The 19,003-nt window shown below is 38.9% G+C and overlaps 1 protein-coding gene across 1 annotated transcript; it reads right to left on the bottom strand.

The window, feature by feature from the left end:
- Positions 1-9,782: 9,782 nt before the first annotated feature.
- LOC149158493 (uncharacterized) lies at positions 9,783-11,102 on the bottom strand. Its single transcript, XM_089434012.1, has one exon. The coding sequence runs from the start codon at positions 11,100-11,102 to the stop codon at positions 9,783-9,785; it is 1,320 nt and encodes a 439-aa protein (XP_089290138.1).
- Positions 11,103-19,003: the final 7,901 nt, after the last annotated feature.

The raw sequence follows: 19,003 nt of genomic DNA, 5'->3' as shown, positions 1-19,003 counted from the left end.
TGAGCTGATCAAAGTAAAGGAAAACTCTTGCTGGACCCTAGGAGGGACCTGCACAACACCAAGGCTCAGGTTGTAATGGTTTCTTTTGTTTCCACTTAATACAAATGAACTCATATTTCTCAACAGATTGTTATTCATGATTTTTTTCATATACTCCTTGGTCTGTATGATGGATATGTGTTATTTTATAAGTTTATCAGGTGCTATTTAATCTTTTGGCTTGTTAGTGAATGAAGGTTTCGAAGAGAAGGAGGAGCTCATCCGGATCGGCGAGGCTGGACTACTACAAAGCATTGGACTAAAGGTATGTTATAATCACCTGATTACTTGTATTATAAATGCATGTTTAGAGAAAGGTAGTGTTTATTTGTCTTGTTTGTCACTAGAAAGCCTTTGCTTCTAGGGAGGTCGGTTTTGTCCGCAAAATCGACTCTTTCCGCCTGATAGGGTGCACCAAGGAGAGTATTCATATCAACAGAATTTGTTACTTACCTCATGAAAAATTGTGTCGTTCTCCCTATGAAGCTTCATTGGTTAAGTGAAACCAAGACAAGTCTAGCATATGAGAAAACTCTCATCATATGCACACTAACGATCCTCTCAACTAGATTTGATAGGGGGTTAATGTTGAAAGGTAAGAACTAGTTGGATATACAATATATGATCACACCTTCTACAGTACAAATACAAACAAATATGTAATCAGAATGGACAATGGAAACCTTATAAAGAACATCCAAGGATAGTTTTGTCGTTGGAGGGATATATACATATTTTCCCAAATAAAAGAGAAGAATGAATTTGAGGTTGAAACCAGTGGCTGGAGCTAATTGGAGTACAAAGAATAATTTTATTAAGAATTAAAAGGACTACAAGAATTATTTAGTTATTTTCATTCATTCATGACAAAACCCAGGTAATATGGAATAGTCGGTTCATAGAATGAATACAACTATCCATATTTGGAAACATCTCAATTTTGAAAACAAACTGAAATTTTAGAGGAAAAATTAAGCTTGTTCTTAACGAGATATTAGTCATTTAGAAATTATTCAAAAAAAAGAGACCAAACAAAAACTAAACCATAATAATACATCAAGTAATTTAGGCCCCAAGGAGAAAAACAAAGTATTGTATGCAAATCTTTCTCTTGCAATAAAATAACATATTTAATTTCTATATGATATGCAAATCAACCTAAACCTATGAGACCAAATAGGTACTTTGATTTAAAAATAAAAGGAAACAAATGTGAAGAAGAACAAAATGGACAATATGACATAAATGAGTGAGAGGTTTAGTTTACCTCTAAAAGATTAATCAGTATTATGAAATCAATTATGGATCACATTCCAGATCAACAGTAAACTGTTCTACACCATAGTTGAAGAGGACCAATATACATTTAAGTTTTAAAAACTCAAAGTTATCTACTGTGAGAAGCTATGGGTCTAAGGGCGCTAGCTTCCTACAATTCAATTTACAGAAAAAATCCAAATAGAACGTGAAGCTCATGACTTATAGTGCACAGAAGGTTCCAACCAGTGAATGAGGGCCCTGTGGAGACCAACCTATCATTTTGGAAGCCAAAATTAAAATGAGGAACTCTATAACTATAAGGCATAGAAGAATGAAATGTGCACTCACATACCTATAAATAAAAACATTGAAATGAATAGATAATCTAAAAACAGAGAGGGAAAATAATTATGTAATGAAAATGAGAAGGGTATAAGGAAGAGGTCTACTTGGCAGTTAATCGATTCAATATCCTCCTCCTTGTAAGAAAAACCACATATTGATTCAATATGTGGATGGATATAGGGGTATTAATTTAAACAAGAGAGATAAAAAAAAAATGCATAGGAAAAGCTTATTATAGCCATCAACGCAACGATGTGACTTGATAAAAAAAATAGTGAAATAGAAAGATGGGTACACAAAAAGTTCATAATAAATTTGTTTTCCTAACCCATATTGTACATATTAGTAGTGGAAGGTGAAGAAAAGATAACCAAACCCACTTTACCCATAATACAATAGAACCCCTTTCATGTTATCTTCTAGTACAAAGTCGAAGATCCACCCTGTGGAGAAATTATTCCCAAAAGGAAAATAAGCATCACAGCCAGCGATTAAATACAAAATGACTAAACTCTTTTGCGCTTAGTGTATAACATAACTGTAAATGGCAGAGGCATGATTTAGTTATGTAATATTGATGGTAAATTGAGAAGAGAGTGAGTGTGCCATACCCAACAGGAATAGACTTAGGATCCTAGTATTATGAGGTCGATAAACTTGGTCAAAAATATGATTTGTAGCCATATAATGAGAACGATAAAGCTAGAGAAATTACAATGAGTCTCAGTAATAATTCTGAGTTATATAGACAACATAAACAACTAAAAAAGAGGTTATATTGAAAAGAGAGGAAACTCACCAACACTATAGCTCTAGGAAGAGAAATGATTTGGATGCCATGAACATGGAAATCAAACAGAAGTATGTAGAGATGAAACAACTCATATTTTCCAGAGATATAAACTTCCAATAGAGACATCTATATAGCTATAGATAAAAAAATGACAGATGCCAAAGAAATCCAAGGGCCAAGGCTTAGGCAAAACCTCTTAGCAGCGTTTAGTGAGTACACGAATGAAGGCAAAAAACTTAAACCCTAAGCAGAGAATGATGAAAAGGGAGGAATGATCCTAAAAAAATAGGGTTATTCGAAATTGGGGATTTCTCCACCCTTGGATCATGAAAATTAATCTCAATAATCCATGTAGACTCCAATATCCTTACCCCGCATCATATCCCATAGTATGATACCCTGTATCACACCGATATCAATCTCGCCACTGATAACAATCCTACCTTGATATCACATTCCTCCCGGTCTCGATTGCGATGTCCTCCCAGCCCCCAATTGTGATATCGCAATCGGTGATCAAACCAAGTCCCACTTCCATATACCCCTTCCCGATGCGATTGCAATTACAGTTAGCCCTAGATGGAATTGATAACTATACAATGCTTCTTAATAAAATATTGTGTCTGTTCCATGAGCAGAACAATATGAAAACAATTATAAGTCCTCCATCTGGCCTCCGATTGCGATTATCTCTCCAAATGTGATATTTTATATATTACAGTGTTAAGGTTTTCAGGCCCACCTTTGTTGTAAAATGGGGTAAATCAGTGCTAACACCCTCTGTCTGTATTACAATTGCGATATGACAAAGGCCTGACCCTATTGTGATTACGATCAGAAAATAGGGCCACATGTTTAAAGTAAAACTTCCCATCTCTCAATGGCCTATATTGTGACCCCGCTCTAATCCATGACTCTTAAGTTTTTTTGGACCCCCTCGCTATGATTCTCTTTAATGACAAGGAGGGGTCCAAAAAGAGGTTTTCCCACTACTACATGTCATCCTCTCCTTATTTCAGCCCCCCCCCCCCCCCCCCCCCCCCCCTCTCATACATCACTATAGCACCCTCTACCCCTCCAAAAAGTAGATTTCATTGACTTTCAAAACTGGCTCCACCTCCACTTCATCTTCCAGACTCCAGTCCTCAGCTGTCATGTGGCCCCTCTCGGTATCCATTCATAGTCTGAAAGAATTGCCCCCTCTTTCAACATATTTTAATTAGCAAGTATCAAATGGACAGAGGACAACAAGATACATACCATTACTCATTCAACAGCTATAGTCATCAAACAAAATGCAGTGAAACGGTAGGACAACAAGACACATATGTTAGCAAGACAACAACATTGCTTGATTAAAGGCCCAATCACTACCAGAATGCCTAGAATCAGTACCAAAACATAAGAAACTGATATTTTCAGATAGTTTAATCTATTTGTAATAAAATCTCGAATTCTGTTTCAAGATACTTCTTCTAGATATTCGTATTAAATATTGATATTCTAAATCAATATATTTTTGTAAACAAGTTATAAATACTTCAATTTTTGAAGTAATAGAGGTTGGCTTTTGTACGAAGAACACTATTGTATATTTTCTGAAGCATGAGAAGATTTACCAGTTATACATAAAGCTCTCTCACAAGATTCTGGTGTCAAGTTGTTGGTGAAGCACATAATTTCGTCTTATGTGTTGATATTTCTATGTTTATAGCACATATTTGTTTTCAAATATGAATTATTCAATAGATAAGTAAAGGGAAGAATTTGTTTAAACCTACACTCTACACTCGGCTATGAATAATTTCAATGTTTTCTTCTGATCTTTAATTATAGAATTCAGGTAACAATGCTCTATATTTAAAGTGAACCTTAAATTTGTCCTTCTTTTCCATTTCATATACCTTAAAGAATCCATTCGGTTTGGCTACCCTGCCCATTGATATCTATCTGTAGAAACTGTAGTCAATCTGTATTTTATGTAACATACTCCATAGCCCAATGGTAATCTAGTTATCAACCAACCATTCAAATACAAATCAAAACTTAAAATTCATAGCTAGCCTAATATTCAATCCAACAAAGTTAAATCTTACAAAGATAGCCCTCTCTGAAGTTGGCAGGGCTTGATCCCAACTTCCAAAGTTGGTTTGTGGTTACCTTGGTGGTTTTCTTCTGCAACTTCAAAAAATTATTGAGTGCTAACAGCTTCAAAGGGAATTTTTTATGAGAATGGGTTGTTCTCATCACATAGACCTGTCTCACACTTATTTCATGCACTCTTGTACAAGTGTCACCTTTATCTTCCTAAATTCTATCACCTGAGATGCACTTATTGTAACCTACCACAAAGGTTGTTGCATAAACCAAAGTATGTTTTTATATGTTATGGATTATAGAGCCCCAAAAATGTATTCAAAATATCATCCACTTTCACCTTTATCACCACCATTTCACTCACATGTCGCAACTCCATGACCATATAACCTTTCATTAGCCTCAATTTTCATAATTATATGGGTTCCATTTGTGTTTTCCAAAAGCTAATGATTTCTAGTATTTTAAGTGAATTTATGGTTAAAACTTAGAAAAATGGCATATACTTGCAATACTTAAAAGTGGCTTGAGTTTCATGACATGTGTAGGTCATTTGGAATCTTCCAAGGCACCCTTATGTGGCTTCCAATGCTAAAATTCGAATTCCCTTCAAGACAAGGAAGAAGATTTGATAAAGGTCAAAGAGGATATGTGTCTCATCATTACCTATTTGAGTTGTAACTCTATGAGAATGTGCGTCTCATCATTACCTAACTGAATTGTAACTCTATGAGATTGTGTGTCTCATCATTACCTATTTGAATTGTAACTCTATGAGATTTTCTAGGGACTAGGGAGAGAATAATTGACCTCCATTAATGAGGCAGCTTCTTATGTTTTTGTATAAATAGGAGAGCCTCCTCGCTTCAAATGCATGCGTAAAGTTGGCGATACTCACGTGGAAAGTTAAGATTGCTCATGTTTTGAATGGAATTTAGATTTAGCACCATGCTCATGAGTGATATTTACCTTGATTAGTAATTCTTGCACTGGGAGCCTCTCAACTTTCCATCTCTCATGCTTCTGGATTGGGCACCTATAATGTGTGAGATTTATTGTTTTTCATAGATTAAGATTTATTGCTTTCATAGATTAAGATTTATTGCTTTCATATATTTTCCTATGTGAGAGGTTAAGAGTGATTATTTTTATTTGCTTTCATATCTTTTCCTGTGTGAGAGGTTAAGAGTGATTGTCTTTGCTTTCATTTCATTTCATGTGGTTTTGATTATTCATTTCATAGGATCCTCATTTCATAATGCACACATGATCCCTTAGTGTAGATCTCATTTCATGCAATTTCATTTCAGAAAGAGTGGAGTGCTTTTCATTTCCTACAAGTGCGGTAGATTAAGATTTCAATTCCTGCAAGTGTGGTAGATTTAGATTTCAATTCTGCGCACTGTACTATAATTTCTTTTCAATTGATTGTTGAATTAGAATAGGTGTATTTGGTTTTTCGTTATTTCGTTTCATAGTTAGATTGATCTAAATTGGAAGTTAATTTCTAGCATAGATAGAGCATGCATGCTTTGAAAGTTTTACAAAACCCCTGGGTTGACAATTTAATGATAGGTAATTAATTTGCCTCAACATTTTGGCACCATTGTCGGGGAAGTGTGCATAGGAACTAGCTTTCAATCTAGAGTTAATTTTTCATTTTTTTTCCTAGATGCATGATTAAAGCATGTATATGCATAAATCATTTAGCTACATATCATTTTTATAAAGGAAAAAAGAAAAAACCAAAAAAAGATATTAACCATTTATGGAAAAAGGATCTAGAATGAAGATTAAACATTCTTTGGATCACAAAGAGTACATTAAGGAATGGTATCGAGACATGATTGTGCCAAAACATTCATCTGTTCTTCAAGAGATCTTTGTAGCAAATCTAAATGTTAAAACGATTTTTCAAATACTCATGCACAGTTAGGTACATTTTGAAAATTTAGATATGAACATTCTAGAAAGTCTAATCTATAAATGGCTCCATTGGAGACATTCATATACTTATAATAAAAAAAAAATCAAAAATCAAAAAAATATTTCAAGGAGGGTAAAATAGGGAATTAAAATCAAGTTTGATTGCATTTTTATTTAGAATTTAAAATTGTTAGATTGTATTTATTTTATATATATATATATATATATATATATATATATATATTTTTTTTTCCACTGGAAAAATCAAAAATATTTCATTGATGATCAGTTAAAACAGAGATTTTGTTGATTACATTGATGTTCGGTACTTCCTTGTTGCACTACCACGCAGGGTATGCTGTCAGTGTACTATCAATGCAGTTCTATTACAAAAAAGTTCAAAAATTTTACAAAAAAAACAGTGGTATCTGTATAGCTGTAGACAAATAACAAAAAACAGTATCTGGCTGCTAGGCAGTTGTACGCTGATCCAGGGTTGGATACCCTGGGTCTATATACGGCCGATGATAATAAGTATACTCCTGCTGATTTATGGTCTCTGTAATCTCCCATATACCTCTATCCATTAACGCTGCCTCCTTGGAAAGTTTGTCGGCACTCCTATTATGCTCCCTGTAGATGTGAGAGATGGAGATATGGTTAAAAGCGGATTTGAAATCAAGTGCTTCTTGTAAAATAGTACTGAGTGTGTGCATGTGACAAATCGCAATGCCATTTATCCAGTTAATGATGATCTGTGAGTCCCCATAGATGTTGATGCTAGTGCATTGGTGTCTCAGAGCGAAATGAAGAAGATGGCGAAGGGTAATGAGCTCCGAAAAGTTGTTAGTCCCGGCTCCTAAACCTGCTTTGATGCTGTAGCGATGGAATTCATTTATATGGAGGATGAAGCCCCCTCTGCAGCTTTGAGAGTTGGCTGCGCCATCGAAGTATGCCCAAGGTAGACTGGTGTCTATTGGGGGGTGCGGAGCAGGAAGGCGGGCTTTTTGGGGAGGAGGATTGGGCAGTTCCCTCAGTGCAGCGATAATACAAGCCTCAATCATGGGCCAGTAGATAGGCTTGTTCTCAAAAATGATGTTATTTCGAGCTTTCCAGATTGACCAATTAACGATGATGGGCAGATTTATCAGTTTTGAACCTCTGTTGTTATTACCCCAAACAGTCCAAGCCTCCTTGATGTTTCTTCCATTCCAATCGCCCACATGATTTGTGTGCGGCCTGAGATTGTTCCATAATGTTTTTGTGGCCTCACACAGCAGGAATAAGTGTTCGATTGATTCTGAATCCGATTTGCACAGTACGCACCAAGTGGGTCCGTGGATGGCCCGTTTCAAGAGCTGATCGCCTGTGGGAATCTTATTTCTCAGGAGACACTAGCTGAAAAGTTTTGATCGCGGGGAGGCTGAGAGTTTCCAAATGCTCTGCCACCAGCCCACACATTCTATAGGTTTTTTGGACAGGATGAGATGAATGTACCCCTCTTTGGGAGTATATACTCCATGGTCTGCTTGGTGCCATATTAGTTCGTCCGGCCCCTCGGTAATGTGGATGTGAGATTCGATTAATGCCTCCCTGTAATCTTCCCAAGTGTCATGCCATCTCTGCGGAAGGTTCAATTGATTTGCTGATTTCCATGCCTGGTGAAACAAATCCGTTTGTACAGGATCAGCAATCTGTGCAATAACAAATATGTTGTGGGCCGAGAGGTGAGCAATGAGTTCATGTGGGAGCAGATGTCTGCCACCACAGCCAGACCATGGATCAAGTCCTATTCTGGCTTTGTTGCCTGCTTTGATGCGCCAAACCAGGTTGTCCCTAATGAGAGGGAAAGAGTGAAGGAGGGCCTTCCATATCGAAGAAATACCTGATTTGTTCCAACCCGGGAGTCTTGCCCAATCAAGTAGGGAGAGTGGCCATATGTATTTGTGGTAGGTGATCTTGGTCCATAGGCTTTGAGATGTCATCAGTGCCCAACCCATCTTCCCAGCAAGAGCTTTTGCAAATAATGGGAGCTCTTTTAGTCCCCAGCCTCCCCATTTTTTGGGAAGCGCAATCTTATGCCACCCAATCCAAGCAAAGGTGTGCTTGTCTTGATTCCCAGCCCATAGATATCTATTACAGAGCTGCTGGATCTTTGCCAGGATATTACGAGGGATCCATGCCATGGCCATCCAGAAAACAGGGGTGGCTTCAAGCACCGATTTGATGAGGATAAGTCTCCCTGCCCTTGAGAGATATCGGTAGCTCCAGCATAATAGCCTCTTCTCAATCTTTGCAACTAGCCAAACCCAGTCCGCAATCTTCTGGCTAGTCGGCTTTAGCCAGTATCCCAAGTATTTGAGCCCTCTCTCCAATGGTTGAGTGTTATAAGGAAATGCTATACTGGCAGTGTGGGCTTCATCTACCGATGTACCTGTCAATGTAATAGATTATTTAGCTCTATTTACTTCCATCCCCGTGGCCTTGGAGAATAGAGCTAGAATGCGGGAGAAAGTGGTAGTATCTTGAACACTACCATCTAGAAGGATTAGAACATCATCTACAAATAGCAGATGAGTAAGGTAGCAAATGTCTGAGATTTTTAGACCCCTGATCGATCCTTCCCGATTGGCAGAGATGAGAAGTCTGCTGAGTGCTTCAATAACCAATAGGAAGAGTAATGGCGAGAGAGGGCACCCCTGTCGAAGTCCTCTTTCAGAGTGAAAATAATGAGAGGCGGATCCATTAATCAGAATGCTGAAGGTAGGGGAGGTGATGCACGCCATGATCTAGTTGATGAGGGAGAGTGGGAAGCCAGTATGAATAAGGATCATTTTGAGATACAGCCAACTCACCCTATTGAAAGCTTTGGAGAGATCAATTTTAAGTAGAATGCATTTGAGATGCTTGGTCCAGATAGAGTGAATAGCTTCCTGAGCCGAGCCTATTGCTTCGTGGATTTGCCTGTTTTCTAAGAAAGCAAATTGATGGGGAGAGATGTGTCTGGAAAGGATGGGCTTGATCCTATTGGCAATGATCTTTGATATAATCTTATAAAGCACATTGCAAAGGGAGATGGGACGGAAATCATCAAAAGATGATGGAGAATCAGATTTGGGGATGAGGGCGATGAAAGTTGAGTTGATAGCATGGTAAATGCTACCTGTAGATCGACTCTCCTCTACCACCTTTAGAATATCTTCACCCAGGAGTTCAAAGAAAGTAGCATAGAATTCGATGGTCCATCCATCCGGGCCCGGGCTTTTCTCCTTCTTGAACCATTTGATCATGTTTTCTAGTTCAGCCATTGTGACAGGGGCTTCTAAATCTTCTGCATCATCCTCCTCGATAAATCGAGGGAAATGCCCAGCCACATTAATGATCTCTGCAAGATTTTTGCCGGCCGGAGATTTGTAAAGGTTCCTGAAGTGGGAGGTGCCCAGATTTGATAGTTGTTGAAGGTATCCGCAAGGCCTCCCTTTGGCTGAGGAAGATTCCAGATGGTATTGGCTACCCTTCTGCCTTTTGCAAAGTTGTGGAAGAATCTGGAGTTTTTATCTCCTGCTTTCAGCCAGATAGCTCTACTACGGAGTCTGATAGATTCTTCCCTCTCTTTTAGGATGATGTTTCTTTGGTTCTCCAGGTCCACAAGCTTGTTCTTGTCATCTTGTGTTATGAACCCTAAATTTCGCTCATCCAGAAGGCTCTCTAAGTCTCTTTCAATCTTAGAGAGCTGCTCATCTTCCTTTTCCTTTTTCTCCTTAGCCCATTTGATGACAAGGTGTTTAAGCTCTGTGAGATTCTTAACGAATCCCCTGGCTAAAGTGGATTCTCTATCAATGGGATGAGCTTTCCAGAAGGATGAGACCAAGCTTATAAAGCTCTGGTTTTGCAGCCACAGGTGGTTGAATTTGAATGGGGCCTTGGGCTTTTGATGAGGGCCAAGTATTTCCAAGGCAATGGGGTGATGATCTGAGATACCGCCAGCACTTACCCATTGCTTGAATGATTGCAACCGATGGATCAAAGGGACTTTCAACAAAAATCTATCCAACCTTCTGGCAAGAGCAGCGTCTCCCGTTCTTTTGTTTCTCCAGGTAGGTTGCGGCTTCTGCAATGGGATATCTATGAAATCATATTGCTCCAGAAGTCTACTGATGAAGTTTGTGATGGGATCAATCTGAGCCGCCTCTCCCCATGATTCATTGAACCCCAAAGAAAAATTCAGGTCTCCCCCTATGATGGTGTGGTCGATTGATAGAAGATTGCGGCTGAGAAGGTTCCTCCAGAAGGATTCCCTCTGATGACAGGGTCCATAGATATTAATGATTCTCAGGGGGCAGCCAAGTTCGTTGCAAAAAATGTCTGCACCTAGAAAACCCTGACCACCCCAAGATGTCTCCAACCTAATGGATGTGGGATTAAAACCAAGCGCCAGACCCCCAGACCTGCCCATAGCATCTGAGGCAATAAAGGTCCATTTGCAGCTGACCGAGGATAGGGCCCGAACGCAGTCATCAGCTGATCCCAGGGTTTCTTGAAGAAAAATAATATCAGGATTCTCGACTTCAAAAAGTCGTTTGAGGGCTAGCTTTTTTGGGGTGCTAGCCAGTCCCCTGCAATTGAAAGAGATAATCTTCATGGTGGACCAGGCTTTGGGGGGTTATTTGCTCTAAGGACCCCTACGATGGTAGCTTGTCGCCCTGCTGTGACTTCAACTCCCGCATGCTTGATGGCTTTAGTGAGATTTGATTTGCGTCCACGGGTCGATGAGATCCCGGGATCCAGGGGGACGATTCCCAACCCAACAGATGGAGAGGAATCCGGGCGGGGGGCTCGGGGACGGAGGGAATATGGGTGCGAAGATAATGATCTGGTTGAAAGGGGTGAGGAAGGCAGGGAGGGGAACGGAAGCAAGGGCTGAGCCAATGTAAGTGGAGGAGGGGGAAGGGGAATATCACACTGGACCATAGTGCATGCTGTAGATATGTTATGTGCATATGATATATCAGATGTGATAAAGAGGGAGTTAGGGAGAGTACCCGAAGCAATTGAGGCCGCTGCTGCTGCTCGTGCCCTGGTCATCGGTGGCGATGGCGGATTTCTCTGATGCATAGAAACCCTTGGAGACGAGACGGGAGGTACAACATTCTGCAATGGCGATCTCTGAGCCGATGGAATCCCCCCGGGCCTTGGTGATATAGGTGTTGTGGAATCAATCCCGCCTGCAGTCGATCGTGCTTGCTTGGGCGCCCCTTCCAGGTTAATGTTAAGCGGACAGTCCTTGTATACATGTCCAATTTGCCTCCATCTATTGCACCTAAAAGGTACCCCTTCATAATCCAGCAACTGAGATTTGCTGAAGTTCCCCCACCGCAATGTCATTTTGCCATCCAATCCTTCTCTTGTGTCCAGGTAAACCAATATGCGAGCCATGATCTGCTTATTTGTATCCTTGTAAGATCGATCGTGATCCAGGTAAGTCCCCAGTGCATTCCCTATTTTGATGAAAGCTTCCTCGGACCAGTGTTGAATCGGTAGACCTGGCAGGCGCACCCAAATTGGTCTCGCCCCAATCTGCTCCCGTTCCGGATCGAAAAGAGGGCTCCATCTTTTCAGGAGGACCAGAGCCGTCTCTATATGCCAGTATTGCTCCAATACAACATTTGTATATTCCTCTTTTGCGAAGTGGATGGAGAACCATCCTCTGGGCAGTTCAATTACCTAAGGCAACTCTGCGAAAAGACCTCCCCAGATTTCTTTTGCCCATGCCTTCAGTCGCTCCGCCGAGTATGATCGCCCTCGAACATGCCCTACCAAGGTTGTGCGGGCAAGAGCCATGGTTTCTTCAAAATTTGATGGATCGCCGAATTGCACTGTAATGTCCCTCACAGTTTCCTTGACACACTTTGTCTTCTTGGATCTAGGAGTAGTGGGGTGATCAGATAGCAGATTTGAGCCCTCGGCCCTAGGAGAGCGGTTGATTGCCTGGGGGATTAGCGCCGGTGTACTGAAGCTACCCGAGGTCCTAATGTCAGTCGGAGGGGAGGGGGTTTGCCCCTGGTTCTTATCTACCACATTAGGGTTTAGATGCGCCGAACCCTGGGAGATACCCGCCGGATCTGGTGAGGTCGGAGGAGCCGAGATGGGTTGCCCAGAGAGGCAATTTCTGCGGGGAGATGTCGGGAAATCAATGGTAAAATCAGCAGGCGAAAAGGATGTGAGGAGGGCAGCAGAACCCGGCGGTAATGGCGGTGCTTCAAACTGAGTCGATGCTTCAGGTGAGTGCAGAGGAACCCTAGATGCATCCGACGATTCGGCGGAATTGACGTTAACAGGTGCAGGCGGAAAGTTAGGGTAATCAAAGATGACGAAATCTTCGAGGGGGTCGGCGGAATAATCAACAAGCTCGGTCTCCTCGCGGTCCTCCATCCTGGCCAACTATATATATATATATATATATATATATATATATATATATAATGGAAACATAAATTTTTAAATAAAAATATCAATTCTTTTTTCCAAAATGATGAGAATGAATATTGTGAGTCAATTTTCCTTTATGTTTTCATGGAGAATTGAGAGATGAATTTAATTAGTAGCTCGGGCACTAATATCATATCAGGTGGTATCAGAGCCTTGAGATCAAAGGCTCTTTTCGTGGATTATTAAAGGACAACCAAGGGAAAAGGTTTGAAGTGGTGAGATGGATCGAGATTGGTGGATCTATGGCTAAGAACTTGTGAAGAAACCGTTGTCAGTAGCACCTTTAGTCAGTGGATATGCAGCTCGATTGGTGGATATGTGTGGTATTGTTGAATTGTTGGTGGAGATTGCATGGTACCTCGTAGTGATTTTGTGGCATTGTGGAATTGCTTTAATAAAAAAATATGCCTATGGTGCTTAGTTTGTCTTCGTGGTCTGCACGTAGCGTGGAAGCAATTAACTATGTGTTGTTTGCTGCTAGAACTGTGTGCAAGATATTGTGCTCAGGAGACATTATATGGCTCACTCTTTGACGCAATAGAGGTATCACTGAATTCTGTAAGTAGGTTTTATGAATGAAGATCATGTTTATTCCCTTGGGGATGCACCGACAAAAGATTCGTGTCAAGAATTGCTGAAATGGGTGTCTATCTTCTTGCACAAGAATTTTGTTTAGTCGATATGGCAGATCGGAGTTGGATCTAAGTTTCTGAAATATCAAAACTTTTTCCCAATAGATATGAGGGTAAACGAGGATCAAATCTTGCCTATGAATTTTTGCTAAAGAAATGCAGTTGTAGAAAAAAGAGGGTTTGTTAAAATGGTTTGGTGCCAAATTCATTCATGGGTGATTATCGAATTACAGGAACCTGTCTCACGCAAAGAAGTGATACAATGATTTTCCATTATAAGTCATTCTGAAGGGTGGCATCATAAATGTTGAGAAGCTCTCGAAGGGACAATGGAAAAAATTCACTTTGAGTAAAGCGCCATGCAAATGAACACGCTCCCATGTCATAAGATGTCACGCCAAATTAATGCAAGTTTCAACACAAATTCTATACATTCACATTGGATGAAGTATATGAAATATATGAACTATAGTTGAAGTTAAGGCTTCATTGGGATTTCCATTTCCAACAATGATAGAAAACCAAAAGCCAGTCATGGGTGCAATGCATGCAGTTAATATTCATCACAATAATTACAATTTTTTTGGGGATAATGCACTATGATTTGTGAATACATATATGAGGGAAAAATACACGTTGCATGGTCGATGCTAGATACATTTTTCATGAGAAATTATGGAGATGTGTTGATGCATTCATAGTTGGGAAATCGTTTTCGACTCAGAAAACATAAATTTGCTGGAGATTTTATGGCGGGGACAAAATCAAGGCAATTTATCAAATGTTATTCCTTCAATTGTCAACTCCGAAAGGGATTACGATTTTCACTCCCAGTAGTTATGATTGAATTGAGTTCATGTTGAATAAGAGTTTTAGGTAATCAAATCAATGTTTAATGGTCATCCCAAATCTATCCTGCAAGATCACAATTGTATATTGGTGGTAGCATTCTATGAATCTTCCTTCAAATAACATAATTTTCATTTTCATTGGGTGCGTAATTCAAGAAAATTTGTGGCATGAGTGCTAACACATGGTGATTATGATGACATCAATAACGCATGGTGATTACAATGGCATCAATAAAGGATTTGTGACAACCACATTGACAATCAACATATTTGACCCATGACTTTTTGTAACAAATATGCCACATTTAACAATCAACCTAGGATGCAATTAATGGAGATATGATATTGTTATTAACATATTTAGTGGAGATTTTGTGGCATGGGCCACATAAAATGTGGCCATATGCCTCATAGTTAAATATATTCCTCCAATAACGGTGCAAGAAATCTTGTGAACAACGTAGCATTTTTAAACATGGGAAGGTTGCTTTGTTGGTGTTTTCGAAATGGTAAAGTTGACATAACAGTTATGCCAACGATTCCTCATATTATGGAGAGGAAACAACATTCTTGATAGCACTGATGATAGTTGAAATATTTTTTGAAATAGTTCAATGTTTATTTGTCAGCCCTATAAATGCATGCGGTGATGGTAATAATTAGGGGAATTTTGAGCTCTAAAATGGCCCCCCAAGAAAATTTACAACCAAAATAAACTTTATAAGAACCAATAGGATTCAAGATCATGATGTCAACCATGGGGGATGATTCACAATTTTTGGAGTAAAAAAGTAAAAAATAAAAAAAAAATAATAAAACTACTTTTCAACTCGTATTTTGAACTTATCTCCCAAAGGTTTTACTCAAATTTTCAGTGGGATTACTTGTTGGATGAAAAATTTAATTTATCATCCAAGGAGTACCCATGTTTCATACTTTCGATGGACTCTGCTACACGAAAAATAAGAAATACATTAAAAACGTGATTCCAAACATGTTTTCCATGTATTCTTATTTTTTGTGTAATAGGGTCCATCGAAAGTATGGAACATGGGTACTCATTTGATGAGGAATCAAAGTCTTCATCCAATGAGTGTTTCCGCTCGCAATTTGAGTAAACCCATAGGGACATAAGTTGAAAATACGAGTTGAAAAAATATTTTTTTCTTTTTTTCCCTCTAAAATTTGATGATGCAATCTAACCTTATTTTATTATTTCAACTATTATTTTATAATTTCCTTAGGAGGCTCATTTTAGACCTCAAAAATCCCCTAATCAACAGTGGAGGAAATTCGATGTGGGAAGGTCGTTTTTAAAAGTAGATTTCCCCAAGGGTCATGACGGTCCACAAAAACACATTGATGGAGCTTGGAATGGTACTGGTTCTAGGTGACAGTCAACAAATTCAGTCCAAATCAGGTTGCAGTAGTGGATAGCGTGAGATAACAATGAAATTCATTGTGATATCTATGATTTTTGGGGGATTGAAACTTTCCCATTTCACGGTTAATGAAGGAAGAAACCAATTTTTTATAAATGGTTCCACATGAATTTGGTTATGCATGGTATGAAGATTTAGCTCAGCTCAGCTCAGCATTGGACAATTGCAGAATTTCAAATGATGTTGGGTTCTATTGCAAACAATATTCCTTTATCTTTATGAAATTTTATGACTGGGGAAATTGTGCATATTATCCTTTTAGAAATTGGATTTATTATTGCAATTGTGAAATTGGACTAACCATGATAATTTGAAGCAAAGACACGTCATGAACCTATTTTACTAGCGTATGTATCAAAAAGAAATTGATCACTTCTCTTTGAACACACTTACATTTTATTACAATGTTAGTGCCATGTTTGTTTTCAGGGTCTAGGACAATTTGATAATTGAAGGACGCGAATTATGCATGATTGGTTTTGTAAGAAAAATTTCAAGAAACATGAACCAATTAAATCCATTTCTGTCATTCATAAATGCCATCATTTTTCCTCTCCAAACTCACAATCTATTCAATCATTTTTCACTAAACATCATCATCACCATTTTCCTTGTGAGAGTCGCATGTTTCCATTTTATTTTCCATTCACATTTTTCATAATTTCCATTCATTAACCCATTAATAGAGACATTCAGCTGACTTACATGCTAATTTGTCCTTTTTATTTTTGTTCACTTGTTTACCCTCTTTTCATTTTCCTTTCCATTAAATAAATCTTGCTCGATGCAAATTTTCTATCCATAGTCCTTCCAAAATCATTATTCCATACTCGCATTAGATGATGGGGGATTCATTAATGCCTCCCTTATAACAAGTCTTGGCCTATCGACATCACCACATTATCTAGGTTCAAGGCTAGAGTCTTTATTAGTACCTTGAGGCTTGTATGCATCAATGACAAGTTCTCTCGTCAAAAATCATGGGAATACATCAATGTGTGGAAATTCTCACTGTAGATTACTTGATAACGCAATATACTAAAGAAAAATACTTAATCTACTTCTACAATCAAACTTGCGGAAGCTTAATCAATTTTAGAAAGATCATACAGAACACATATAACAAAGAAGAAGAATCAATACACATGAAACACAGAAAATGCTCAGGAGAAAGACTCAGCTAAAAACCCCACTATATGCATTATCATACAAGGTGGAAATACATCATAATTATACAAAGCTTTAGCTCTCACAACTAGCTAGCTCTCAGTACAATCCTCCTGGATGTTCAAAGGCTGACAAGGCTTCTCACAAACCTTCTCCTCTACCCTCCAACCCTCCTATTTCCTTGCGATGTTTCTCCTGGGTGATCCTACTGTTACCAACTGTAACATTGATCACTCACATTGATCTCACACCCTATAAAGCTACACAATCGTAAAGGAACCTTATTCCTTCTGCATGGATGAGTTTCCTTTATAGGAAAATTCCTCCAACTGATAGTACATTGTCCCTATCTTTAATCTCAACTGGGTCTTTGTCTGAACTGACATGCATGAGTTATTTATGAGAGAATCTTCAGTTATGTGGAGTACACTAGTTACATGCACACATGCATTAACTCACTGAACTCACAATCAGTTCCATAAACTGTTTGGAACTAATCTAACTGGAATTAACTTAGTTAATTGAGCTAACTAATTACAACTCATCCATATCTCCTTAATTAAGGGATAACTTCCTCAATCGAAGGGATAACTGTTTCTTGACTTCACAAAGACTTCTAGCTTGAATTTCTCCAACTAATTAACTTAAGATGAATTAATTAATTATTTTCCAAGCAGCTGGTGAGACTAAATTTGAAATTTAATTCAAGGACAAACTAAAATTGGAATATACTGAATGGTATTTCTAGCATTTCTTGTTGCTATTTTCAACACTCCCTCTCAACAAGAAATGAATTCAACTCAATCTCGATCCTGAACCTTTGGAATGTTCTGCATGCAACACTTCTCCCTAGTGTTGTTTCTCTAGCAACTCTAGAAACAAAATATATCCCACCTGAATCAGAATGATGCATCTGTCATCAAAGTCTCTGACTGTTATGGCCTCCGTTGACTGAAAACTATGCACCTTTGTGCCCTTCAGCATCTGATTTCTCTAGCCTCTATCACTTTGATCTCTAACTGCATCAATCACATTGATTCCTCTTATTGCATCTGTGCTATTTTTGGTCCTATCTCCCAGCACTGCATCCGTACCACACCTCCTCTCATCATGTTGCATCATGCTTCCCACTACTTCACTACAACTCAGTTACTGAGAAGTAAGCAACTGATCTCCCAACTGACTTCCCAGTTGGGCTAGAAACATCCTCTAATGTTGAAACTTCCTCTGCCACTCCATCCACATCTGTCTCTACCCACTCAGCCAGTCATGCTACTCCTCGTCGGGCCTCCCGTAGCAAGGTCTAATCGAAGAGGTTGGGTATTTCAAAGATCCTACCCCTATTTCTGCCTTCTTGGGACTGTCACTCCACATTGCCCCACCTCCTACCTGGAGGTATGGATGCATGCGATCCCTTTGCCCATTTGGCTCAAAATTCCCCCCTACTAGAGATATCTGCATGAGTTCATTCCTCCACTTGGTCTCCTTTCTGCTTCTCTAGTTGTGGTTGCTCCACAACCTCTTTAAGTTGCTTCACCAATTGTGGCTCCTCCACAATTGTCCGAGACTTCTTCTCGTGTTGCATGTTGAGAGGTAATATACTCTCCCTCTCAACCACCAAGTCTCTAACCTTTGCCTTGCTCCTTAAGGCTTTGAATGCATCTTGAACCTCAAGAGCATACATTTTCTTGGCTAGCAGACCAATCTATTTCATATTTCCCGCTGTCATGAAATTTTCTGGAAAAATAGCTAATTTTAAAATCAGCGATATCTCCCTCATCCGAACTCTGATTCAACCGATTTTTTTTTTTGAATTTGGGTATTTTTAAAGAATCCAGATATATTATTTCTTTCTAAAACGTTTTCACAAAAATTTTCGGATCTGCTGTGAAGAATCGCGACCCTATTTATTTTTTTACATCAAATTCTCTTCTCTTCAGGCTTGACAACAACACATTTATT

Source organism: Pinus tabuliformis, chromosome 5_2 (genome assembly GCF_031772625.1).
Source record: "Pinus tabuliformis cultivar Carrire ecotype Pingquan chromosome 5_2, CPIR1, whole genome shotgun sequence".
Classification (NCBI taxonomy): Eukaryota; Viridiplantae; Streptophyta; class Pinopsida; order Pinales; family Pinaceae; genus Pinus; species Pinus tabuliformis.
The sequence above is the reverse complement of the archived record's forward strand: the minus strand, read 5'-3'. Positions and strand labels throughout refer to the sequence as shown.